Genomic DNA, 25,834 nt, shown 5'->3' with positions numbered 1-25,834 from the left:
ATTTTGGAGCTCTCTCCTCTAATTGCATGCACCTGCTGTGGTGTGGTGTACTCTAAAATATATCTCACCAGTAATGCTGCTTGGCAGCAGCCAGGGCCACCCAGGAGGGACCCTGCAGTCCCAGTCTTCACAACTTCACAGGAACTGGGGTTCTCTTCCAGGCTAACATTTGAGTGGAAATACAAATAAATTCAGTGTGAGCCTCTCTTCCTGCTCACTTCTATCACATCACCTCTATCTCTCTTCCGCCCTCCCTCCCCCTCTTAACTACTTTTTCCTGTCCCCTCTCCCCTCAGCATTCTCGACCCCTCACTCCCTTGCAACACAAGATTTAGGCCTGATTCCTTCATTTGTTATTTTCTTGGCTTCTGAAATATTTTTTCTCCTTCTCTCTCTGCTTTTGTTGTGCCTCTGTGTTTCACGTACTCTTAAGCTCAGAAAACTGAGGCAACCCTTTCAGAACTGCAGGACTTTGAGAGAAACCAGGAGGTGACCAAAATCCCCCTTCTGCACGTCCTGGTGTCTGCACCAGCCTCACACCACCTGCAGCGGCTCCTCCCTCAGGCCTTTGTGCAGGTCACCATCCTCTCCCTCCTCTTTCTCCTTCACCCTTGCCCTTGCTCTCTGAACACCTCCGGGGACTATGACTCCAACGCCTCCCCGGGCAGCCCATTCCAGTGTCTGATCACCCTTTCTGTGAAGAAATTCCTCTATATGTCCAACCTGAACCTCCCTGGCTCAGCCTGAGGGCATTTCCTCTCAGCCTGTCCCTCTTCCCTGGGAGCAGAGGCCAGACCCCACCTGGCCACAGCCTGCTTTCAGGCGGCTGCAGAGAGCGGTAAGGTCCCCCCCGAGGCTCCTTCTCTCCGGACTGAGCACCCCCAGCTCCCTCAGCGGCTTCCCACAACACTCGTGCTCCAGACCCTTCCCTTGACTCGCTCCAGTCCCTCAAGGCCTTTTCCGAAGTGAGCGGCCCAGAGCTGGACACAGCATTGGCGGTGTGGCCGAGTACAGAGGGACAATCCCTGCCCTGCTCCTGCTGGCCACGCTATTCCTGCTCCAGGCCGGGGTGCCATTGGCCTCCTTGGCCACCTGGCCACACCTGGCTCAGTTCAACCGCTGTGACCAGCGCCCCAGCTCCTTTTCCAGTAGACTCTTCCCCAAGCCTGGAACGCTACGCGGGGTTATTGTGCACACTGGCGCCCGGCGGGTCCCCCAGGGAAGATAACGAGAAGAAGACGGAGAGCGCAGGCACGGGAACGGCAGCAGCCCCGGCTGACGGCCGTGTCCCCATCGGGGCGGGGGCGCGGCCGGTCCCGCCCAGCGCCGCACGGCTCCCCTGCGCGGCGCCCGCCGGGAGCCGCAGTCCGCGCCTGGTCCTCGTCTGTGCCCGCTTCCAGGCGGGGCTCAGCCGGGGACTGCGCTTCCCACTGTTCCCCGCGGTGCGGCCGGGCCGGCGGGGCCGCCATGGGCTGGGGGGTTCGGCTGTGGGTGCTGGGCGGCCTGGCCGCCTGGACGCAGCGGCGGCGGGCGGCGGCGGCGGCCGCCGGGCGGGACGGCGGCGAGGGCGGGCGGCGCCGGGATCTGGAGCTGAGGCTGGTGCAGGTCGTGTTCCGGCACGGGGCGCGCACCCCGCTGCGGCCGATCCCGGGGGCAGAGCCGGTGAGCTCGGGACGGGACGGGACGAGACGGGACGGGGGTGGTGCGAGAGGTGCCCTGACCCCGAGCCGGCGGCGTGTCCGCTGCTGAGCCGCTGCCTTGCCCGCGGCAGCCTGGTGGTTTGGCGTTTATTCCCCTTCCCGGGGCGATACCGAGAGTAATTTCCGAGGGGAAGGTATGGGAATTTGGGAGCTTGCACCCCATGCCGCTCTACAGGCTTGGGTAAGAGTGGCTGGAAAGCTGCCCAGTGGAAAAAGGCCTGGGGGTGCTGCTTGACAGCGACTGAACTGAGCCAGGTGTGCCCGGGTGGCCAAGGAGGCCAGTGGCATCCTGGCCTGGATCAGCAATAGCGTGGCCAGCAGGAGCAGGGCAGTGGTCATCCCTGTCCAGTTCTGGGTGCCTTAATTGAGGAAGGACATTGAGACACTGGAGTGAGTCCAGAGAAAGGCCACGGACCTGAGGAAGGGTCTGGAGCACAAGTGTTAGGAGAAGCCACCGAGGGAGCTAGGAGTGTTTGGTCTGGAAAAGAGGAAGCTTAGGGGTGACCTTATCACTCTCTACAACTTCTTGAAAAGAGGTTGTAGCCAGTTATGGGTCAGGCTTTTCTCCCAGGGTGAGTGATAAGTAGCAGGATGAGAGGAGACAGTCTGTAATCTGTGCTCCAGGAGGTTCAGGTTGGGCATTAGGAGGAATTTCTTCACAAAGAGGGGGATTAGACATTGGAATGGGCTGCTCGGGGAGGTGTTGAAGTCACCGTCCCTGGAGGTGTTTAAGGAAAGACTGGACATGGCACTGTGGCCTGGTTGATACCGTGGTGTTCAGTCACAGGTTGGACTTGATGATCTCAGAGGTCGTTTCCAGCCTAATTAATTCTGTGATTCTTTAAAGTGGAACAGCAATAGCACATTAGTGGGACAGATGACAGCAGAGGGAACAATTGCTGCAACTGCAGGGAGCCCTCGGGGGCAGGATACAGGGATGGGCATCCTGAGGCTTTAGTCCAAGGCCAAGTTCTGCACCTCACAACAGGTGCTCAGCAAAGGTGTGGCTCCTGCCTCGGTGTTACCACAAGGGATCCGCCTCCCCCAGCTTCCATCGAGGTGGCCTGGGGAGCCAGCAGGGGTTAGCTCAGGTAGTTTCCTACAGCAGCTTTTCACTGTGTAACAAAGAGCAGCATTTGTGATTTCCTACAGATTCTTCTCCTGTAAGGGGAGTAGAGCAAGTACTGCATTTCCTGCACATCAGATCTGCAAATCCAGAGAGGAGCACTGCTCTCATCTCTCTATGAGCTGTGTATAGAGATCCCTTTGTCTCCGTGTTGTGTTGTTGGCAAGGCAGCACACTGTAACACTCCAAATTTAGTTTAATGCTCTTAAAAGTCGTTGGTTTAATGCCCTTGAAAGTTTTCCACTGAAGCAGTTTGTTTGTTTGTTTTCAAACAGGTGGAATGGCATCCCACTCTTTTAGATGTACCTGCTAAGACTAAGTTTGATTACATGGTGACAGACCTAAATGGAGGACCTCAGCCCCTCTCACTCTTGGATGAGGAATACCAAAAGACTGTTTTTAAGGTGAGGGCGTATTTCCTGGTGGTTTCCTCTTTCCTCTGTAGACTTTTTTATTTCCATGGTCCACCGGAGGCCTCTCCTTTTCTTTGCTCTCAGGGTGGTGTGGTCGCAGGACAGCTGACAAAAGTGGGGATGCAGCAGACATTCGCCCTGGGGGAACGGCTGAGGAGAAACTATGTGGAAGACGTCAAGTTTCTTTCACCAACATTTAAGCCTTCTGAGGTCTTGTGAGTCTCTCAGCTCCTTCCTGGACCATCCTTTCTTCCTGCCTCTTAACAAGTAGCCTTGTGCTAGGGAAACTCTGGCTAGCATATCCTTCTCCACCCCACAGCAAACTGTCTGGCCCCCCTGGGCCTTCATCTTTGTTCAGTCTGCAGAGCCTGCCACTAGAACTCACTCATGACACAAAGCATCCAATTGCCCAGCAGTCCTGAGAGTGATGCCAGGGACAGATTCATCTCACCTAGGCTGAGCCACTGGCAGTGCTATTACGCACTTTCGTGGTGAGTGAAGAGAAACGGGCATTTCTGGAGCACACTTTAACTCACTATAAACAGCTGAGATGAAGCAACCCCTGCTGCTCACATCAGTAATGCTGAGAGCATCTGGCTTAGGATGAGATAAAAAAAAATCACACCAGAGAAGTGCCAGTTTGTTATCTCCACTATCTCTGACATGCAATTAAAGGGCAGTTCAGATTATAGGTGTCTACCTAAGATATCTGTAGTGACAAAAGATGAGTCCCACCACAGATTTCCAAAGCCATGGTGGAAGCAGAATCCTCAGTTCCAGCAAGACCTCCCCAGCTGCAGCCATGTTGACATGAAGGAGAAAGTGCTGCCTCACAAACTGCTTTCTCTCTTTCAGCATCCGTTCCACTAATATTTTCCGGAATCTGGAGTCCACACGCTGCGTGCTAGCTGGGCTGTACCAACAGCAGAAAGAAGGTTGGGGAGACTTCTGAATAGTGCCTTTCCTTGCTTAGTCTTCCATAGATGCACACACCTTCTGCATCTCTCTGGCTCCTAGATGTTACTTCTTCCTTGGTTCTTTGCACTTGGCTTCCTTCCCCAGTTCTCCTAGTCCTGTAGATTCTTTACCAGCTTGTCACTTGTTCCCTCTCTTTGCGTATCTTTCTGCTGCTCTTTCAGACCTGCTGAGGAGGTTAGTGTTAACCCTCTTCAAAATCAAGAAGGCAAAAAGTTCACACATCAGAAAAAGGTTTCTCAGGGAAACCCAAGTATCTTGGATACAAGTTCAGTATCTGGAGTAACTTTTGCCTGGATCCTGCAGTTGGTAACTACTTGTTCTAAAAATATGCTCTGCATTTTAAAGATCTCACATCTGCTCCTTCCACATTCAGTTCCACAAACAAGTAGAAGTGACTTGCCAGAGCTCCTTACACTTCATGACACAGAGACTAATTTTTGGTGCTAAGAAAAACGAACACACAACTGGGAAGCTTTACAAGGTGCACAGCAGGCATCCCTGTGGAAATAAATGCACAAGAAACAACTACAGTGGCTTGTGTTGCAGGTGATAGCTCGGGGGAAATTGCTAGTTGATAACACTGGACTTGAGCACAAAGACTGTGGGAGTGATTATAAAGCAGTCTAAAGAAACAGATGCACTATGATCACAGAAACTTCCTTCTTGTTCCACAGGACCCATTGTCATTGTCACTGATGAAGCAAGCTCTGAAATGCTCTACCCTAATTACCAGAACTGCCCACGCCTGAAATACTTGACCAGGTAATTGCCAGCAATATCTCACCGTATGATTTCACTGCTGTTTCGTTTCAGCAGTAGTAATTTACAACAGCACATTTTCTTCCCATTTCCCAGTTTCTTTCCCTACCACTTACTGTTCTTTGGGAATGGTTAGCTGGTTGTATAAAATACTTGGTAAGCAGAATTATACACCAGGCAGTGGCAGCAGAAGAAAATAAAATAGAGACTTTCCCTTGAAAGATCAGTTTAATTTAGTCTGTGTCTAGCAAACACTCATTATTAGCTAATGTACAGCTAGTCTGTAGCATTGCTGCAGGGCAGAATTAATGTCATCTACATCCCTTAACAAGCCTTTCAAGTGTGAACATATTGGGCCTCCTTTTTATATTCAGCTTCTGGTTTGGGAGTTATTTCAACAGTCCTGTCACATTCATACCTTGAAGAAACTGAAATATACTCAGCCTTGACGCATTTAATGAAAACTAATGAAGTGAAATAAGGAAGATCCTACATAGAACACTCATGTTTGTGGAGTCAGGTACTCTGAAATGCCTGTTCCAGTTTTGGGCACAGGGCAGAAAATATTAGAAAGGCAGATATATTACAGTTTGGCTAGATTGTACATTAGCATATTTTTGCCCAAAATTCAAGAACTGTCAGAATTCACTTGCAAGAGCTCACTGTGCAGTGCTTGACTCTGCAGGCAAAGGATTGGTCTGCGCAGTGGTGAGGTGACAGTCCCTAGAAGCAGCATATTCAGCCTCCTTGAGTAACATCACCTGTCCAAAAAAGGAGTAAACTGCAGGGTCTGCTGCTCCCTGCCCCCCTCTGCCCACCAACTGTGCCTTTTGTAACCAAATCAAGGTAGACTTTGAGCTGCACTAAGCATTGCCTCAGCTTGCAGACTAACTGGGGAGTACAATGGCCAGCATGGATATTCTCAGCTAAGTTTTTAAAAATAAAATTTAAAGCAGCATAAAGATGCAAACGGCTTCTAACAAAGCAAAAGCTGAAGTTAAGCTACAAGCGAATATCTAGGTGTTTCCCATTTCCCACACCATACAGCAGTCAGATCAAAGCTGCTTCTTTCATGAGGCAGTTAAAGGCTACTCCCTGAAGACACAGACCTGTACTGTTCCAGTACGACCAGATCTGTTAGCTGATATTCAGCCCTTGCTTATGGGAGGCACTTCTGGGGTGTTCACATCTCATCTTAATTTTTCCTCCTGCCTTTGTGAGAGCAGAGAGCCAGCTCTGATCCTTGAAATCTGGATACAGCAGCTGTCCTTTCTGCAGCTCAGAATCTCAACATCAGGAATCCCTCAGTATGCTGCAGTGCTTCTCTTCTACCCCTCACTGATGTGGGAGAGCTCCACTGGGCTGGGTGATGAGAAAAACAAAAGATAGCCTGGTGTGTAAAAATTTTTGGTTTTCTTAATTCCTTTACAGGGATAGGTCAGAGAATGCTATGCATCAGCCAGGTATCTCTGATGACTTGAAAAAAATTAAGAAGAGGATGGGCATTGATGATGACGAGTCTGTGGATTTTTTTGTCCTCCTCGATAACATTTTTGCTGAGCAGGTGAGCTGAGCTGTTCTGTTGCACTGTCACAGAAAGAAACATCCCCTTACCATGCACATGGAGGAAATCACAGTGCCAACCCCCACAGATACTAATGTGCACTCCAGTACCTTTCTATGCAACCCACAATACTTATAGAAATAGCATGGCCTTTTGAAAAAGCAAGTTGTGGGGTCAGCCTTGCTGTAGGATGGATGAAGACTTGTCTCCAGTATTTTTGTTCTTACCTTGAAATCCAGTGTTTCTTTCAAGTGTAATGTAGGGCTAATAGAGGCATTGGGCCTTGCTTACCCATTATAAAGTGCTTTCCCTTTTTTGGCACTCAGCACCTAACAGTCATCTTAATCCCAGTTCCAGCACACTACCTGTGAGCCAGACTGCTTCTGCTACTGGAAGAAAGTTGGCACATTTCTACCCCTCCTTAATACCTCTTTTTTGCTGGAGCTAATGATAACTGGTCTGTCAGCTGAATGGCTCGATATGTTACACTTCCCATGGAATTTGATCCTAAAGAGCAAACATTCATCCTTTTGGTACAGAGAGCAAGTCTGTATGTTTAAAACCATCCTAAAAAACCTCACGTGAGTATCGTAGTACAACACTGTAGTACAAATGGTGTGACATGAGCAGCTGTTTTCTATGGGCAGTCATCCATGAGTCTCCAGGGTGGGTTCAGAAAGGGTCAAACCCTACCACTCTGCTGCATCTCCTCCTTCCAGGTGCACAATATGCCAAGCTGCCCTGTGCTGAAGAGCTTCCAGCAGACAGTGGAGCGCCGATGTGTTGACTCCATGCTTTTCCTTCTGGATGACAGTTCCAGGTGATTGCCTGTGTCCATGCCTCTGGCCTCAGCGCTGTCTTACCCGGGGTGGATATGCTAAACCAGCTTACTTCAGCAGACAGAAATGCTTTCCCATCTGCTGCATTCCCTCACCAAAGCCCACTCATGAGGTTTGTGCCTCAGCCATCTCAGTGTAAAGTTCAGCACCTTGAGTCCTAGGAAAAAGGAATGCACACTGAGGTAGGCAGTGAAGGCCTTAGCTGCCACAGGGGTTTAAGTGAACCAGTGGCAGAGGAAAAGAGGAGATGCTTCCAGCCCATGCCCTGAGGCTGCCCTTGTAGACAAGTGCAGTCCAAATTCCAGCCTGGGAAGCTTATCCCAGGGATGGCACCTGCACAGCTCAGCTAAGAAGCGCTGGCACTAGCAGAAAAAGTGATGCCAGGTCCTGCACACATGTAACTACTTGCAAAGAGAATCTGCTGCTACGTGCAGCTAATTACCTCCTCCACAGTTGTTTGTAAAGGCTGGCTGAGTTGCTAGCCTAGCAGTCATTTTCCTTTCAGATTCATTTGCAGCTGCCGCATTCACCAGCTCTTCTCAGGTGGTAGTACAGGACTGTCTTTTCTTTATGATATATTGGAGATCTCAGGTAACGAAAGACTGATTTACCCCATTCCCACAACACCCAGGAGAGTTGGTCACACTTATCTTCCATTTCCACTGATGTATTCATTAGGTAGAGGGAGTTTCTTCCCACCAGATATTGTATAAAGATCATCTCTTTGTTTAATAAGAGGATAAAAACTACTTTTTAAATATAACAACCACTTAATTGAATCCTGCACTTCCTCACCAAAAACCCCAACCACTTCAGCTGCTGTTTTCAGCAGTCATCTTCCCTAGCTGAAACCCATGCACTCAAAAACCATACCAGGGAAACCAAATAGCCTAGAGAACAATCAAAGAGTTTCTAGATTGCTATTTTACATGGCCACACCTCATGAGACTGCTTGTTAACACCTCTCTCCTCCCATTCTGCAGTCACATTAGAGTGGTGACTGCACCCCAGCTGAACTAAAAACTGGCCATATTAATTGCACTTAATAGTTCTTAGCTACACTCAGTGCAGGTTATCAAATCATAAGAAAAAAAAGCAAGTTCTCAAGTTTTTGTGTATAATTGTGTGAAAGTTTTAAAACCAGTTAATTTATTTCTGCTTCTTTTCCAGAGAAATTCTTCAGATGAATATTGGCCTTCTGTTCAATACCTTAGAGAAGAACATTAAAGCAGCAGTAAATCCCTCAAATCCAACTGAAAAGGCCAGGTACAGCACGGAACTCCTCCTCTAATCATTATAAATTCTAACTTGATGGCACTGTGAAAAACTGGTTCAGAAAGACATTGAATGTGTGAGATAAAAAGGAGTGCTCACCTGCTGGAAAAAGCATGAGTGCTGCTGCCTAGCCATGGAGGAACACAGCTGACATTCCAGGTCTGTTTTCTTCTTTTTCCTTCTATTTTTTCCAGAAAGCTCTTCCTCTATGCTGCTCATGACTCCACTCTTATTCCTCTCCTGCTGGCACTGGGCACCTTTGATCACAAGTGGCCACCTTATGCTGCTGATGTGACCCTGGAACTGTACCAGCACCAGCACTCCAAGGAGTGGTTTGTGCGTGTGGCTTACCGTGGAGAGGTGAGATCCCGTGGGAAGTCCCTCCTACAAATCTTGGGCTTGTGGTTCCACCATGCAGCAAAAAAGGACTTTGGCAGTGCATATTATCTGTGATTCTGTCTCTTTGCCTGGCAGGAGCAAGTGGTGAAAGGCTGTAAAGCAGGTCTCTGCCCACTTGAAGAATTTCTGGAAGCTCTTTCACAGCACTCAGTCACTCCAGAGGAGTACAATAACCTATGCTCCAAAGTGGACAGGAATAGGAAAACTAACTTCTAATTAAGCTGTCATAAATTAAAATTAGTTTATTGTCACAATCTTTGACTATTTTTCTTTATGTCCTTGCTAGCTTTCTCTATTCCAAATGTATTTTAGATGAGGGGACATTTTCCTACCACACACAGGATGGCACAGTGTCACTTTACACTGTTAGCAGCAAGCTGAAAGAAGCCACGTGACTGAATGGCTCAAGTTTACTTCTGAGGTGACCACACAAAAGCAGGGAGAGGCTGAAAACAGCAAGGTCGAAAACAAACCATTTAAAGTTGCCCATCGGTATCAGGAATATGTGACAAAACATACCTCTTCCTCATATGCTGGGACTGTGGGATGAAGCCCAGCTTGTGCTACCAGACTTGAAGCTTTGACATAATACTGATTTTTTGTTTAATAAATTGCAGAAGCCATTGTGCCTTTCCCTTTCTTTTGACATGTTGGAGGGTTGCTCTCTGCAGACAGATGAGCCTCCCTAATTGCATAGCATTTAGCTACCCCATCTTCTTGAGGGAATTTTCGTGCACGGAAAACATCTCCAAAGGGACAAAAAGCCTCCAAACCTGTTCCCTGCATTCCTCTAATAATGGAAATTCTGCCGTGAACACGCAGAACAACTAGAGGATGCCAAGTACAAGAACACACAATCTTGGTGAACTCTGCTTAATGTGCTTTAAACAAGAAAGTCTGGGGAGCTGCTGTTGACTTCAGCTTTGGGCAGCAGTGATTTATTTTGCCCTTGCTGAAAGAGGAATACAGCACTAGCCAACAGCAGTACTTCTGGCTGAGATGACAACTTTTCCCGTAAGACAGTACTAGGAATCACAATGTTGCCAAAGGTACAGAACCGTAGAATGTTTTGGGTTGAAAGGGATCTTAAAGATTATATAGTTCCAACCCCTTGCCGTGGAGGGGATGCTATCCACTTAAGCAGCTCAAAGCTTCATCCCACCTGGCCTTAAACACTTTCAGGGATGGGGCATCCACAGCTTCTCTGAGCAATTTGTGCCAGTGCCTCACCACTCTCACAGTAAAGAATTTAACCTAAATCTCTCCAGTTTAAAACTGTTCTCCCTTGTCCTATCACTGTCTGCCCATGTAAAAAGTCACTCTTCCTCCTTCTTACAAGCCCCCCATTAGGCACTAGAAGGCTGCTCTAAAGTCCTAGAGCCTTTTTTCCAGGCTTTGCAGCCCCAACTCTCTCAGTCTGTTTTCATAACAGAAGTTTTCCAGTCCTCTGATAATCTTTGTGGCTTCCTCTGAACTGATTTGTACACATCCACATCTTTCTTGTGCTGGGTGCCCCAGTGCTGGATGCAGCACTGCAGTGGGGTCTCACCAGAGCAGAGCAGGGGGGCAGAATCCCCTCCCTGACCTGCTGCCCACAGGGCTTTGGATGCAGCCCAGAACATGGTTGGCTTTTTGGGCTGTGAGCACACGGTGCTGGCTCATGTCCAGCTTTTCATCCACCACAGCTCCCAAGTGCTTCTCCGAAGGGCTGCTCTCAGTGAGTTCTCCTAGACTAGGTCTCATGTCTGGGATTGCCCTGACGCAGGCCTAGCACCATGTACTGGGACTTGTTGAACCTCACTAGGTTCTCACACGCTCACTTCTCAAGTTTGTCCACGTCCTTCTCTTGTGTCAACGGCACCACTTGACTTTGTGTCCTCTGCAAACTTGCTGAGGGTGCACTTGATCTCACTGACTATTTCATTGAAAGAGATCTCCACTTTTCAATAAGTAAATAAAACGTGGTCCCTACTTCCTTTGGGATAGGCAGAGATTAAAATAGGGGGACCATTTATAAAATGACCCTGCAATTTAGGTTCTGTGTTACCTCTTCTTGCTTAGTGGAAAAATCATTTAATGTAAGCAATTGACAGATATCTTATGGAGGCACTACAGCACCTTTTCCCGAAGAAGAATGGGCTGGATTTACCCCTACTCTTTCATTAGCCTGTCCCCACCACAATTACATGTTGACACCACACTCAGTGAACAGAATAATTTGACTACTAAATACATTGCTGGAGGTCTCACTGAACTGCTATTAGAAGCTGTCAAAGAAGCAAACAAAACATTGTTATTTTCCATCAAGTTTTTGTACAGCCTGAAACCATAATGCCACCATATAAAAATCAATGCCTACCCCTCCTTAAGAACAATGTGTTCTGCTTTAATCAAGCTCTCTCTTATACAGAGTTTCAAGTATTTGGGGAACAGTGATGAAAATATTAGGTCTACGATTACAAGTTATTTGTGAGGCATGGACTGCTTGGAAAAAGGCATCAGGAACTTCGGCCATACAAAAGGGGAATTCACATACCTACTCTTAAATATTAACTAGGAGCATCCCCAACAAAACTGACCTGAAGCCAGGTAAAAAATTGCAACACAGCCAAAAGCCAGAGCACTCAGCAGCACAAGTTGTTCAAGAGCAGGTAAGATTTCTAAAGGGCACTGCTTTTACACAAGTAAGATCCTCCTATCACTCTAGGCAGGGGAACACAAATTTTAGTAACAGCAGAAGACATCAGAAAAGCAGGCCATCTTCTTGGCAGTGGCTTGGAGAAAGACACCACTGGGAACATTGTCTCTTGCAGGGTTTCTGCAGTGGCCTCTCTGCCCTGTTCTAGCCTTACCCTTCCCCTCAGTTTCAAAGTGGTCAGGCCATGCAATGGTCCATCCCACTGAGCACTTCCATGGTAGCTGTGGGCCACAGGATGGAGGAGGAGTTATTTCTGACCACAACTAGTGTAAATGATCATTTCAGAAGAAGATTGGTTGGACAGTGGAAGAGTTTAAATATCAAAAGACAAGGTAAGTGGGAGCTACTGTATTGTCAACACAGTATGGAAGAGCTGAGGCATTCCTGAGAATGTGGAATAAAAATTCTCAGAAATCAACAATTTCCCAGTATTGCAAACAAAACAGCATCGCTTTTTTTTCCTGCGTCATTAACTATTTTTAGGTTAAGAATTACTACCCACCGACAAAGTGAAGTACATTTTAGTAGATACAAGTCTTTATCAAACATGGATCACTTTTCCTCGAGAAGTGTCACATTAGGGAACAGGTTGCAGCCAGCAGCCTGGTGAGGCTGCACAAGGAAAGCATTCACCATCATGAGTGCAGAATGACACCACCAATAAAATGTAGGCTGTCCTGCCACTTGAGTGAAAACCAGCATAGCAGAGAGCACACAGAGCACCTCAAAATTAAGCCCTGCATATACCGTATTTGTAATAGTCCCAACACTCTGGGGGAACAAAAAAATGGGGCGTTTCAACTTACCCTCAGAAAGATATGGGTACCCACATCTACTCTGATCCAGGACACATGTGCCAAATGCACTGCCAGCATTCAAATCCCAACCAAGACTGATGCAGATCAGATCTCCACACTGGTCTGTCTTCCGAAATGTGACCCATTAGACACCTCAAGGATGTCAGGACTAAACTCCTAACGCTGGCTCCTTGCTGTCAACTTCTTTGGCAGATTAGATAGCCCATGATACAGGTACAAATCTTGCGTTTATTTGGACGGTGCTTAAAACTGCCAGCGTACTTCACAGATGACCTGAGTGCAAGTCTACTAATTTAAAACAAACAGATTTCAAATATTTTAAACTTTTGATTTAGCAGGCACATTACTTCGCGTTTCAGAAGTTCACCATCTGCTGGGTTTACCTTTTAAGTCTCTCCACACTCCGGCTGCGCAGCCATCTGGGATGAGATAATTTGAACAGCAGACTGTTTCCTCCCATGTTACTAGAGAGGAAGAGCAGCCAAGCATGTATGAATAAAGTCTATTTCATTCTTTCAAACAAAGGTGGAGGAGGATGATTTGAAAGCTTAAAAAAAAAGGGTGCAGGGGGTGGGGAGGGGGGAAGAAAACTAAAAATGGCAACCCACTTTCCATCTTCAACTGTACCATGACTACCAAAGCTGAGTCACAGTTACTATTGATAAGCAGGAGGGAACAGAGCCTGACTTACAGATCCTCAGGTGAATCTGCAAGGCTGAAAGCTAGAAAGCTTTTCCATTTGCAATGCAAAAAGGGAAGAAGTAGAAACAGAGCAAAACAAATAAGTTCATCTATGCACATCTACAGAGTAATTTTCACAACTGGAGCCAGCTAAGACCTTAGCAACTCTTGTCCATTTGCTGGTGCAAACACTGAGGTTAAATGCACCTATGTGGACTCAGGAGAATCTGCATCTTCTGCACTTTCTGTAGGAAAAATCTCATTAAGATACCAAATGCCAGCATCATAAATTAGACACAGAAGGAACTTTAATTATATAGCATGTTTAAAATGTATCCTCTCACTGTTCAGTGGCTTTGAAACAGTGAATTTCCTATGCTAATTTTCCTAGAATAAGTCACAGCCACCTCAAATCCTTTCCTATTCAAAATCTTAAGAGGCATAGGAGGCCCCACGACAGTTTAAAAAAATCCCAAAACCTCCAGCTCATTTTTGTGTCGATCAAGAACTTTGCTTTGTTCAACATGCTAAAAACAGTCAGGAGTGATGGCAGAAGTGGCAACACTTAAAAAGGTTGCATTGTAACAATTCCCATGCAAGGTCCTCAAAAAGGGAGCTGTGCAACCACTTAAAGAAGAGGTAATTCCGCTCCACAGAAATAACACTTACTGTGTCATTGTCATCTCCTTCCAAAATCTTGACAAGCCTGTGCTTCACGCTGCCTGTCTTGTCAGAGGGAAGCACCACAACAGACATCCTACACTTTGTCAAAAGAGTAATTCTCACCCAAAATCATCGTAAATTTGCATGACAGCACAAAGGTGAATTTGGAAGCAGACAACAGAAGGCTCTGAAGTTTGTGTGCCTCCAACAGTGCATGGCTTCACTCATTTCATAACACCAGCAACAAAAGTTTAGTAAATCAGTCACCAAGAGGAATTCTTTTTCCACCTGTTAAGGATCAGTTAACTCTAAAATATTCTCACACACAAGCATGTTAAAAATACTCATTCTCCACACGAATTTTCACACTGATGGCCAGCCCTCTGAAGAAACTGCTCATTGAAATCATTTTAAGTAGCAGTAAGTGGAAGAAAGAACAGATTACCCACTCCATATACAGTGCTGGGGGACCAGAGAACAGCCAGCCACAGAGCCCACATCCTGGCCTACAGATCCATATCTGCCTCACGCTGGTATTCTCCAGGAGCAGGGCTCAACTCCCAATCCATGTTTTGTCATCCAGCCTTTCACTCCTCATAGGCAGGACCATAAAACCTCCTTGCTGAAATCCTCTCAAAAGGCAAGTTTGAAAAGACAGGGGATTAGGAAGCAATCGATGAGAACTGTGGCAAAGCAACAATTTACTCAGCAGGGCTGTCTTGATAAAAATCTGCTCACTGACAATTTCTGTCTCACCTTTGATATTAAAGTTCATCCGTTCCCCACCATCTCAGGCTCTCAGTGCTGGCAGTCAGAGCCAGCAATGACCCAATCCACAGTCCCCAGAGAGGGACACAATCCCAGTGCCTCTGCAGACTGACACTGCTGCTCAGGGGGAGCTCAAACCCACGTACCTTGCAGTGCTGCAAACACTCTCCAGGAGGAAGTGACGGAGACAAGTTTCATCTGTTCCTTGACCCTCAACAAATTGAGGAAGTCTCTAAGTATAGTTCCTGGGGTGTTCTGAAATAAGACCTCACTCCAAGGGAAAACAAGCTCAGTTCAGGATTAAGTTAACAGAATTGCCTCAAAAGGAGCACACAGCTGCCTATTGACCAGACTTTTAGGAGCTGTAAAAGTTTAGCCCACCTGGTCTCTAGGCTGGCTGTGACCACAAGGAAGAGCAAACAGTCATCTGGCCAGCTGTTTGATCTACACAGAAACAACTGGACTGGATAAAGGAGACACTTCATTTTTGTAAGAAACAATATATTTTATTTTTCTGACACCACAGCCCTGGCGAGTGGTTTTGTACCAAATTTAATGAAGGTTACACAGAACGTTTTACGCTGGGGAGGAAAAAAAAATAACCACAAAAAAAAATCCTGGATAACTTTTAGTGTCTGTTCCACTCCCACATTAATAAAATCACTTGGGGTTTCTAAGAAAAGGAGAATAGGAAACAGTGAGAGAGACTACTGTAGGATGTAACAGTGTCCAAGTCCAGCCCCTTCCTAAAAGTGGGAAGAGTCCCCACAGGAGGAGAGGCTCTCCTAGATTTACTCCCCAAAATAACACAATGTATTGCAGCTGCCATAGGAGGAGACAGAAGGGGACGGAGAGAGAGAGAGAAGCCTATTTAATAAAGAGTGGGAGGGAGAGACAGAAGGTGCTGGACAGCACACCATAATTTGAAAAATATGTCCTTAACTTATTATTTATTTCTTTTAAAAGATTCCCCTCACTGAACTTAAGTTCCTTTTTGTGCTTTTCATTAATACTCTGCTCTGAGGTCGTAGTTTGGTTTTTCTATACATTGGAGTTGAAGGAAAATAGTCCGAAGTTCTGAAGATGGATTCTCCACCTAAAGTAAACAGCCTAGAATCCCATTCTCCTCTCACCCCAAAGACTAAAGTCTCTGCTAAAATCCCTTTTACAATATAGTACAGTACACAAAAAACCCCAAAAATAACCGAGAGTCCTGGGAGAAGCCAGTCCGAAGGACGTAAACATACAGAGAATGGTGCAACTTGTGACAAATGGCAATTCTCAAAATACAGCTACAGATTCTCAAAGCAGGTGCCGTCACGGGATACCCAAGTCCACAAAAATAATTTTTAAAAAATAAATCTTAAAAAAAAAAACAACCTGTTAAAATGAATATTTTTTTTCAGGTAATTCCATACATTCGAGATTTCCCAAAGCATCCTCTGGTCTCTTTTCACCTATTGCATGGCCAAACTGTACTCCTGAAGCTCCCAAAAAAGCCCTCAGGACTTGGAATCTCATCTTGACAAGGATCAGAACATCCAGTCTTATGGTAGCAGCTTAAAACATCATGTTCCCTGGGTTTCCAGGGCCTTGGCTAAATCCTCCCATGCCAACATCAGCAGCCATACCTCGGGGCCTCATCTGGGGGGGAATCATGATGTTTTGTTGGGGTCCCATCATGCCCTGCATTGACATCATCATCCCAGGTGACCCCACAGGGCCCGGGTGGCTGTACAGCCCGGCGGGGGCTCGGTCCTTGCCCGGGATCATGCCCACAGCGGCCACAGGGTTGCTCATGAGCGCGGGCTGGCCGGGCATGGCAGGCTGTGCTGGTGACATCATGCGGTGGTGCGGCCCCATCATGCCCTGCTGCAGGAAGGCCGGCGGCCTCATCGGGTTGTGACCGGGCATGGACGGAGCCGTGCCAAGAGGGATATCCGGAGTTCCCACCGGCCCGGGGCCCCCCATGCCGGGCAATGTTAGTCCCATCCTCGGAGTCTGCTCTCCTATCATCCCCTGCATGTGGGAGAAGCCAGGCCCGGGACCCTGTGGCTGCTTGCGGCCTGGCACCTCCCCACGAGGGAAATACTGTAGTGTCTGGCTGGGCTTCTCCGATGGGATAATCCTGGACAGGTCAAACTCAGGTATTCCCGTGGCTCCAGGACGGATCACCTCCTGCAGCTCTGGATCGGTGAAAACCGAAGGCATGTTGTTTCCAAGAACAGTGAAGGAGTCTGGACCTCCAGGGCCTCCAGTCTTGCAAAGTGCTGGATCTGTCGAACTTTGGGGCAGGTTGGTAGGACGCCCCAGAGGTCCTTCTCCGTGGAAGCCCATTCCCGCTGGGAAGTTGCCTTGTCCACCGCTGGGTCCGTTGTGTGGAAATGGCACCTGCTGTGGAGGGGACTGTACGGGAGGGAACCCCTGCGGGAAGCCCAGGCGTCCTTGAGGTACCATTGGAGACTCCTGGGAACCATGCCCCATCATTGGGTTGTGTGACATCAGGCCGGGTCCCACGGGGACCCCGTGAGGAGGTATATTGGGTCCCATAGCATTTGGAGAGGGCATCTGGTTGTTATGGGAAAGAGGCTGGGTCATTCCCATTGGGCTAAGGGTTGGCATTGGACCCACTGGGTTTGGACCTGAAATTCGAGGATTCTGAGAATTAATGCCCATTCCTAGGGAAGAAACAAGGAATCACATTTAGACAACAACCAGTAACAATCAATAAAGCTGTCAGAGAGCTTTCTGCAAGGTTACCAAGTTCGCACACACACAAAAAAACAGTGCTAGTAAAAAAACCATCAGCGGTGGCTTTGAAAAGTGTTATGTTAACCAGGAATTTGATGTCACTCGAACAGTCGCTGCCCAAAGCTTGTCACTGCCCTATGAAGCGGTGACTAAAGCCTGCTCATAAGTAGGATTTCAATCCAAACCATACTTTTACTACCTCCCTGGCAGTCTGGATGACACAGGCAGTAGCAAACATGTCTATGACAGATTATCAACATATGGGCATTTGCCCACTGGGAAGCGACCGGAACTCCTTTCAAACCTCAGCAGTGATAAATCAGGCAACCCTCATAAGACTAAGAGGCAGTGATCAATGAGGTTAATGAGTTACCATCATGAACTTATTCAATTAGCCAGCTTTTCCCAGATATATTCAGCCATTACTGTGTGAAACACACTGCAAAGCTACAGGTAAACACATCAAGAATTCATTACCAATTGCCATTCTCTTGAAACATCTGCTCATCCCCTTTTTCAGCTATTAATTCAAGAGGGTGGAGGTGCTACAGTCTACTTTTGCATTTTTGATGATTCAGTGTCAAAAAAAAAAAAAAAAAAAAACAACAAAAAAAAACCCCCAAAAAACAGTGAAGCTTCTATGGCACTGCCTTGAGACAGGAGAGGTAAAGTTTCCTCTAGATTACACATTGTCGGTCCAACCCTTAATCCCATGAGCAACCTTCATTCACACAAACAATTCCAGTCTGCCTGAGGGGCAATCTCTCCCATACACAAGTGTTTTCCATGTTAGACACCTTCTGAAGAACACACACTTTCTGGACAGAAAAAACCAGTTGCGAGGAGAATTTCCATCTCCACATTTCAGAGAATGGCAATTTCTTCCTCAAAAAAATCCCCATGGCTACATATTCCTCAAGTTTTTTTCCCATCTCACTGTCTTCATTTCACGACACTTCTATAAAACCACCCTGATACCTTGTGCTTATGTTCCTTTGCTCACCTGGTACACTGTTCATTGGTGGCAAATTGGGGGAGCGTGCTGGAGGGGAGTCGTCATCCGAGCTGGCCACAGTTTTGATGGCATCATGATAGAGTGGTGTAGAGCTGGGCATGGCAAATTTGGACATCCTGGACATCATAATGGAGAGGGGATTCTGGGAGAGGGTTGGCTCTGGAGGCATTGTGTAAGGACTGCTAGAGGGAAGATTTCCAGGGAGAGTTGCAGGAGCAGACTGGCTGACGGTGGAAGGAGGTGGACCGCCTTAGGGGAAAAAAAAAAGAGAGAGAGAAAGAATTTAATTTTTCTCCTTTTTACTGTTTTCTTTACATCAAACTCTTTTCCCCTAGAAATCTCAAAAACTGGAAATGTTTTCTCTTGCAAGACTTTACATGACTAATGCAGTCAATGACTATGAAAGGTAACCAGAAAAATAAGCCTATTGGTCAAGTTGATTAATATCTGTTATCCTACTGCATAACACTTCTAACTAGAACTATCTTGAGCCTCCACAAATCCACATGAAGAATTACCAGTTTAGTCTGAAAATCTTACTATTCAATGTCCATACACTGAAGACAGACTTAGGTACCAGAGCTCGCCATAAAAATCAAAATCTAAAATCAAAAAAGACACAGGCAGCACAAGGAAAGCTGTAGCAGATATTATGCTGAGACATGCAAGCACATTTCTGACAAGCTTCATCAGGAGCTACAAGTAAAACTCCCTGTTTACATTGCATTTCTTGTTTCATATAGAGATATTAGCTGCTTATTCCACGCAAAGAATTTTCTGCATCTATTAGCTTAATGTCATCCTTTGCTCTCACAAAATTAGAAGTAACTTAACTGCACTTCCAATCTTCTTTGTTCTTCACTGATGAACTTTATGCCACCCAGAACAATGTGCAGATGCTAAACTGAAGCTGTACTCTCACTGAAAATTCACTGCACGTTCCTTAGACCCCTCCCAACCAAAAGAGGAAATGAGAATAGGGAATATAAAAACTACTGCAATGCCAAAAGATGCATGCTTTGGAAGAGCTGCATGTCAAAGCATTCATTAAGCACTAAGTAAGGCACAGACTGAAGCACTTGGGTGCCCTCCCGAGCCGCCGACCCCAAAGGCACATCCCGGTTCTGGTCCCCGCTGTTACCCGCGGCAGCACTAGAGGGCAACGTGGCCAAAGGGCTCCGCTTTCCCAGCCAGGAGAATTTCCCAGGTGGGCGAGAAAGCTGCCCAGAGCTACAGGAGCCTGGACTGAAGGGCAGGCGAGCTTTGAGAAGGTGAGAGCAGAAGTGAGGCAGCAGCCGGACCCCGAGGTCCCAGGCACAACACGGCTCACACGCAACCAAATGTTATGTACAGTGGTGGTTAGATTGCTCCAAAATGCTTGAAGCCTGAACAACTGAATCACAACTTCCTATCTGCAATGTAAACCTAGAAAGGACCAACCATTCCTGACCCATGCCTAGATATACAGCTGGTCAACTGCTCAGCATGTCTTTGTAGGAGCCTTTTATACCAAAGTGCTTTAATAACATCAATGGATCTTCTCTGTTAAGCTACAATGATTATAAAAGCTACAATGAGCTATGGAACAACAGCACAAGACCCGTCCAAGGAGAGATTTCTCCCATCAATCCTCCACACTTTTTCACACCTCTAAAACCCATCCTTTTGCTTTTACATCCTCAGAGTGATCAGCCCTCAGCTCAACACGTGGGAGGCAGAAGGCAAACCCACAAATACAACAGGAGGAGGAGAAGCCCTCACCCTCCACTTGGACGGCCACCCACCAGACCCTTGGCACAGCCCCCCTCAAACAGGGAAAGGGCCATCCATCTCCCATCCTGCTGCAGGAACCCTCTTCCCTCCCCTTGCTGCACGTCTTGGATGACCCGACACGAACCAAAGCACCAAATCTGGCTAGCAGAAGCAGCACTCACCCGACTCCACGTTCCCCAGCATGGCTGGGGAGGACATGGTTAGAGACGCCTTGTGGTTCGGGGGAATCCCAGGGCTCTGCAAAGGAGGCTTTGGAGATGAAGTCCATCCGGGAGAAGGTGCGGGGAGAGACGGAGACTTGAGGTGGACAGGAGAAGCAGCAGCAGACCCCAAGACAGGGGGGGATTTAATGGAGGCAGCAGCAGCTGCAGCAGTGGGGCCCGCGAGCATTCCTGCCAGCTGGGAGGGCGTCTGAGGGGACTTGAGGTTCCCCGAGGGAGACCCCATCATGGGAGACTGGACCTGGCGCATCGTGGGGGACTTCAGGGGGTTGATTCCTGGCGAATGCACCTGACCGGCTGCAGAGATATCCAAGGGCTTGCGGCCGAGGCTGCGCTGTGCAGGGGGAGCAGTGTTGAGGCTATTCGGATTACTGGTGGGATTTAGAGGTAGTGGCGGCATGTGGCTGAGCCGGTTGTTAGTCCTTTGGTCAGGCCCGATCTGTTCTCTGAGATTCCGGAGACCGACTCCTGGGCCCTGAGACATGGGAAGGAAGGGCCTGGGACCCATGCCATACTCTTGCTGCGGGTGCTCCCCAAACGGCAGCGGCACCATTTTCTGCTGAGAGGAGAGCATCTCCGAGACACCAGGGCGCAGCTTCATCATCTCTTCCGGCCCGACTCCTGCCTCCCTCAGCTTCTGAGGGACCAGGGGTGGGTTGGAGCCCATGCTGACATTCATGCCCATGTCCCCCTTCATGCTGCCAGGGCCCATCCCAAACTCCAGCTCCCTGCTGGACGCCATTTGTGGGGGTATTCCTTTTGGGAAGTCCCCCCTAGAGGGGCTCATCGGTCCTTCTACTGGCATGCGAGGGAAGATGGGGTTGTTCCCAGGCTCCATGTGTCTCTGGGAGGGCATCATTCTGTTGATCTCCATGCCGGGCCTGATGCCTTCCATGTTCAGACCAGGAGGGAGGCCCATCTGTTTCTCAGCAGCCAGCTGCTGCTGATAGAGCTCTTCAGGCAGGCCCTGCGGGTTTGGGAACCGCTCCCCTCGGCCAGGGCCACTGAAGACACCCTGACCAGGAGGGAAGTTTCGCCCATCTGGGATTTTTGGCACATCATCTGGCCAACTAACTCCTGAAAGCCCAGGCCGTGAGGCGGGATTCGGGACATTGGGGCCTTCCATGTCAGGGTTCATCATTCCTGCAAAACCAGGCAGGCGCATCTGGCTCCCGGGCACATTGGGATGAGGGGCCATGCCCCTGGGGGGCAGAGAGTGTGACATGTTCATGCCTTCAGGAAAGGGCTCTGGACCCCCAGGCCCCCAGCCCTCACCAGGGGTCATCTGGTAGGGAGGGGGAGGACCTCGGACCACCCCACGAGGCCCATGCTGGTGGACCATCATGTCCTGCAGGGAACACTGCTGCACAACCACCTGCTCTTGCTTCCTTCTCTTCTCCTCATAAAATTCCTGCTGCAGCTTGAGCCAAGCCACCTGCTCAGGAGTCATATGGTCCAGGTGGTCTGGGCCCATGGCTCCTGACTGGGAGTTCATTGGTGGTGGCCCCATTTCATCTGGGGAAAAAGGCATGTCCCTGTGTCCTTGAGGGCCAAACGGAGCCCCTCCATCTGTCCGAGACCCCGACCCTTTGCCTAAACTTTGGGATTGAGCCATCATAGCCTGTATTGGCCCTTCAGGTTTCTTTTGGGGACCATCCAGCACCCCAGCATTTGGGGGTGGCCCTCCACTTTGCCCTCCTGCAAACTCCTTCTCATCAGGGAAGAGCATGCGCTGGATGTCTCTCAGAGTCTGCAACGAGCGCTCTCGGTGCTCCAGCTGCTCCTGTGACAGTCCATCGGGATTCTCACCCAAACTGGATGGGTCCCCACCAGACCCCTGCTGGGGAGGACCTTTGGGGTCCGCAGCAGAGCTATTGCTACCTTGGGAAACTGGGCTAACTGCTCGATTATTGGGGGTTGAACTCTGCCCAAATCCTTCTGTCTGCAACGGGGTAGAGTTGGCAGGGCTGCCCACAGACATCACTTTGCTTTCCACACTGGGACTGTCCTGATCTATGGGACACGGGGGGCCAGTGGGTTTGGATACTGGCGCTGACACGGGTGGAGTCGGCTGCATTTTGGCGTTCTGGGGAGGGTTCTGGTCCTGGGCAGCAGGGGGCTGGGGCTGTGGCAGGGGCTTGGGTTCAGTCCGAAGTGCAGTGATCTGAGGATTCTGCAAGAGAAAGCCACACTCAATCACTTGCTCTTCGTACAGCCATGTCACATAAGCAGCAGTGCAAACAAAACAATCTCAATTCCACCAGCCCAAAATTTGCAGGGAAGGGTAGCCTTCATGCAGCAATTACACAGTGGCTTCTTGACGATGCAGAAACCTACTTTGCTCAAGGCATTACTGCAGGGACCCTTTTTGTCTGTGCTAGCTCTATATGACCTACAGGTTGGAAATATACTACCCAAATATTGCAAGACTAACTCTTTTTTGGATGACCCAAGCCATTTATTTGCAGATGGTCTGAATGACAATTGTCTGTCTTCCTAAAACTTACTTCAGAGTGTAAATAATCATCCATCTCTCTGAACCACACAGAGGCACATTTACCATTTCCCCTTCTCACCCCCATGCAGGTATTCCCTACCAAGGGTACAGTGTTTCGTTCCGCCTTGCTGTTTGAGATGTTCTGGATATGAAAGGACACGATGGTTTCCACCTGTCCCTTCAGCACAGCTTCTGCAGCCCTGCAAAGACAGACAGGCAGATGCACATATCCAGTTGAAACTAAGAATCAATTTTTCTTAACTGGCCTCCTTTCTATCTTTCAGTTGGCAAAAGGGAGAAAGACTCAGCCACACATTTCATTCTAGATGAGTAGCAAAAGAAAAATGCTTATGTCTACAAACTCATCAGCATTCAGGGTTCATGTCTCAGTTTAAGCCATCCTGGCTGCTATTCACTGCATGGATTGCAAAACAATATCCACCAGCATTTGCCAAAAAAACCCATACCGCAGAGAAGTAAAAAATTATTCCCCAGAGCACAGAAGTTAGGGACATGGTCCACTCCAACCTCTTCAGCATGCCCAAAACAAGCAATGACTTTTTGCTACTTGATGCAGAAAGTGCCTTTGATAATCTCTTAAAAGATGAGCACAAATGTAATTCCTGCTCCCAGAAGACATTCAAGCAGCTACCTACTTACTTGTTGGCCATCTCAGTAGAAAAGACGTAAACCACTTTGGATGGAGTCTTCTGCCCACTTGCTGGCTCCAAAGTGGCAGTCAGACCATGGGAAGGTGTGGAAGACCTTGGGGCTGAAGCATTTGAAGGAGTCATGGAGTGTGGTGTGTGCTGAGACTCCTGGGACTTCACATGATCAGCAGAATTGCAGTCTGGAAAGGGACAGAGGGGTAAAGAAGGGAATCACAATCTTGGGATCTCTTTGGAAATCAATTCTGGAAACTGATCAGAGCTTTTTTTCCTCTGAAATTTCCTGTGTCTTCCTCAAGCACCACTAAAGGCAATTCTTCTATTACACCACACATCTTTCCTCTAAAGCCTTGGTGTCCTTCAAGTAACACTGGGAGAAAGCTCCTCTTGTGTCCCTTTCCAAGGAAAGTGGCAGTTCCCACAACTGATCTCTTTGAATTCTCTAATGACCACATAAAAAAGCAGGAAAACTACACTTTCATGTAGGAACACAGATAAATATGTCTGCCTCAAGAAAACACTCCTGCAAAACTTTATTTTTTCTTCTGATCAGCCACCTTAGCTAGGTGACCTTGCAAATGGACAACAAAGATGGAGAACTAAACATGTGGTCTGGTTTTGCATTGCCTCACAGAGGCAATGTTGGAGCAAGGAAGAGAACACAGAAATCCCAACTAACTCTCTGGTTTGTGTTACCAGTCAGGGTGCTACAGGGGTTATGTATCTGTGTTGACAAAACAGACCTGAATATTGTTAAAACCCCAGTTACAATAGAACAGTTCCTGAAAGGCCAAAGGTCAAAAGGAGACCAACAGGTTGCATTTGTACTTTTAAATCCTCTGGGGGAGTTTAAGAGTTACAAAGGAACTTTTCCCACCAGAGTCAGGTCTGGGCTCTAACTGAGCGTGAACAAGGCATTTACCAATGCCATCTATGACAACCTCTCCTCTTTGCCTGCTTTCAAGACCTTTACACTTCATTGGCTGGAACTTGCAGAACCCCAGACAAACAAATGTTTCACTAATACTTGCAGAGCAATTCTCCATCTCACAGAGGATTCAGACTGATTGTCTGCACTTGCACATGAAACCTAGCAACATACCTTTGATTTCCGGGTCATCATTAGGAGTCCCAGCTTCCCTCTGTTCAAAGGAGTCTGCCGAAATGCTCCTCTCTCTCTTCCCCTTCCCCTTGGCACCATTTCCAGCCCCATTCTTCAGCCCCATACTCCCACCCGGGCCTGGGAGCACTTTGGGGGTGTGACCTCCACTTTTGGGGTCACAGGGAGAGGGCTGGGATTGGCTGGTGGAGCCCCCTTGTTTGCCTTGGCTGGAAAATTTGGAATCCAGCTGAGGGTTGCCAGACGGGGACATCACTGTAGGGGGACGGACCATCACCTCCTGCTTTGATTTGGGGCTACTGGGGAGAGAGGAAAAAAAAAAAAAAAAAAAGAAAAAGAAAAGGAAAAAGTGACAAATCACACCATTGATTCATTCAGCCCTGTAGGAACAGATTAGAGTGAAGCAGAAACAACAACTGTCACCTTTACAAGCTAAGACAATTGCTAACAAATAAAAAATGCCTGCAAGCTTAGAGTCATGCAGGTGCATTTTTGAACATGCCCTGAAAGGGTTATTATCCAAGATGGGATCTCATTGCTCAAGAAGGCACCAGGGCAAACCACAGACCTGCCAGATCCCAGAAACTACTGTCACATGAGGACCCTGCCAGATCCCAGAAACTACTGTCACATGAGGACCCACCTCTGGCGCCTGTCAATAAAGACAACGGTTTCTATGTGCACAGAGAAGCACCTCACACCAAGACTAGCTCAGAGTAAACAAACAAGGCACAGGAAAGTTCCCCTCACCATTCCCCTGGACCCCAACTAGGCTGCAGCTCTGGTCAGAGCAGACCCCCCCACACACACCCCCTCCCTTGCACCTCCCTATCCAGTTCTACAGGGAGCACAAGGAAAACCCAGCATTACTGCAGCATTTGTCATCCATTGGGGCGAGCTGCCAGAGAAACACAAACCTCTGACCGTGAAAACAATTAAACCAGCTACAACCTGCCCCTGAATAAGGAAAGAGAAGGATACCATCTCCAAGAACACTCCTGCAAAATGGGGCAGATGACTCCTTCTCAATTTGCCAAAGGAGACTCAGAGTCTTTCATTCCTCTTCCATCCAGCAAATTGCATCCTGAAAGTATTTTGCTCCTCTGGG

At 48.0% G+C, this 25,834-nt stretch overlaps 2 protein-coding genes and 1 long non-coding RNA gene across 12 annotated transcripts in view; 1 reads left to right on the top strand and 2 right to left on the bottom strand.

The window, feature by feature from the left end:
* Positions 1–1,424: 1,424 nt before the first annotated feature.
* ACP6 (acid phosphatase 6, lysophosphatidic) lies at positions 1,425–9,307 on the top strand. 3 transcript variants are annotated; one of them, XM_068180560.1, is made up of 10 exons: positions 1,425–1,662; positions 3,102–3,230; positions 3,324–3,454; positions 4,095–4,174; positions 4,892–4,979; positions 6,408–6,540; positions 7,260–7,360; positions 8,550–8,645; positions 8,849–9,014; positions 9,129–9,307. In XM_068180560.1, exons 1-10 carry the CDS (start codon positions 1,468–1,470, stop codon positions 9,267–9,269), a joined length of 1,260 nt encoding a protein of 419 aa, XP_068036661.1. In that variant the 5' UTR covers positions 1,425–1,467; the 3' UTR covers positions 9,270–9,307. The 3 variants fall into 3 exon arrangements, with proteins under 3 accessions (XP_068036661.1, XP_068036663.1, XP_068036664.1); XM_068180562.1 differs by lacking the exons at positions 3,102–3,230; positions 3,324–3,454; positions 4,095–4,174 and having other exon boundaries at positions 1,430–1,662; XM_068180563.1 differs by lacking the exons at positions 1,425–1,662; positions 3,102–3,230; positions 4,095–4,174.
* The window catches only part of BCL9 (BCL9 transcription coactivator), a 69,708-nt gene continuing 47,206 nt past the window's right edge, over positions 3,333–25,834 (bottom strand). For 4 of the 8 annotated variants that reach the window (XM_068180553.1, XM_068180554.1, XM_068180555.1 and 1 more), the window contains exons 4-9: positions 24,709–25,025; positions 23,599–23,788; positions 23,039–23,138; positions 20,382–22,614; positions 18,436–18,696; positions 15,166–17,359 (exon numbers count right to left, since the gene is read on the bottom strand). In XM_068180553.1, coding sequence (XP_068036654.1) covers positions 16,242–17,359; positions 18,436–18,696; positions 20,382–22,614; positions 23,039–23,138; positions 23,599–23,788; positions 24,709–25,025 — 4,219 coding nt within the window. In that variant the 3' untranslated portion in view covers positions 15,166–16,241. Of the gene's footprint in view, positions 4,384–15,165; positions 17,360–18,435; positions 18,697–20,381; positions 22,615–23,038; positions 23,139–23,598; positions 23,789–24,708; positions 25,026–25,834 lie in introns of those variants that run through there. The other 4 variants (XM_068180558.1, XM_068180559.1, XM_068180557.1 and 1 more) reach the window with 4 other exon arrangements.
* LOC137468680 (uncharacterized) lies at positions 7,261–8,886 on the bottom strand. Its single transcript, XR_010996102.1, has 2 exons — positions 8,754–8,886; positions 7,261–7,536 (listed from the first exon to the last, which is right to left on the bottom strand). It is a non-coding gene; the product is annotated as an uncharacterized lncRNA (long non-coding RNA).

The sequence above is a fragment of the Anomalospiza imberbis genome, chromosome 2 (genome assembly GCF_031753505.1).
Source record: "Anomalospiza imberbis isolate Cuckoo-Finch-1a 21T00152 chromosome 2, ASM3175350v1, whole genome shotgun sequence".
Lineage (NCBI taxonomy): Eukaryota > Metazoa > Chordata > Aves > Passeriformes > Viduidae > Anomalospiza > Anomalospiza imberbis.
Note: the sequence above shows the minus strand (reverse complement) of the source record. Positions and strands in the feature narration are given on the sequence as shown.

What these genes read in the sequence shown, in the direction of transcription:
- ACP6 (XM_068180560.1), top strand. Translation starts at nt 1,468, where the DNA reads ATGGGCTGGGGGGTTCGGCTGTGGGTGCTGGGCGGCCTGGCCGCCTGG. An exon ending in ACCAAAAGACTGTTTTTAAG is followed by an intron (nt 3,231 to 3,323) that starts GTGAGGGCGTAT and finishes CTTTGCTCTCAG; the next exon opens with GGTGGTGTGGTCGCAGGACA. An exon ending in CTTCTGGATGACAGTTCCAG is followed by an intron (nt 7,361 to 8,549) that starts GTGATTGCCTGT and finishes CTTCTTTTCCAG; the next exon opens with AGAAATTCTTCAGATGAATA.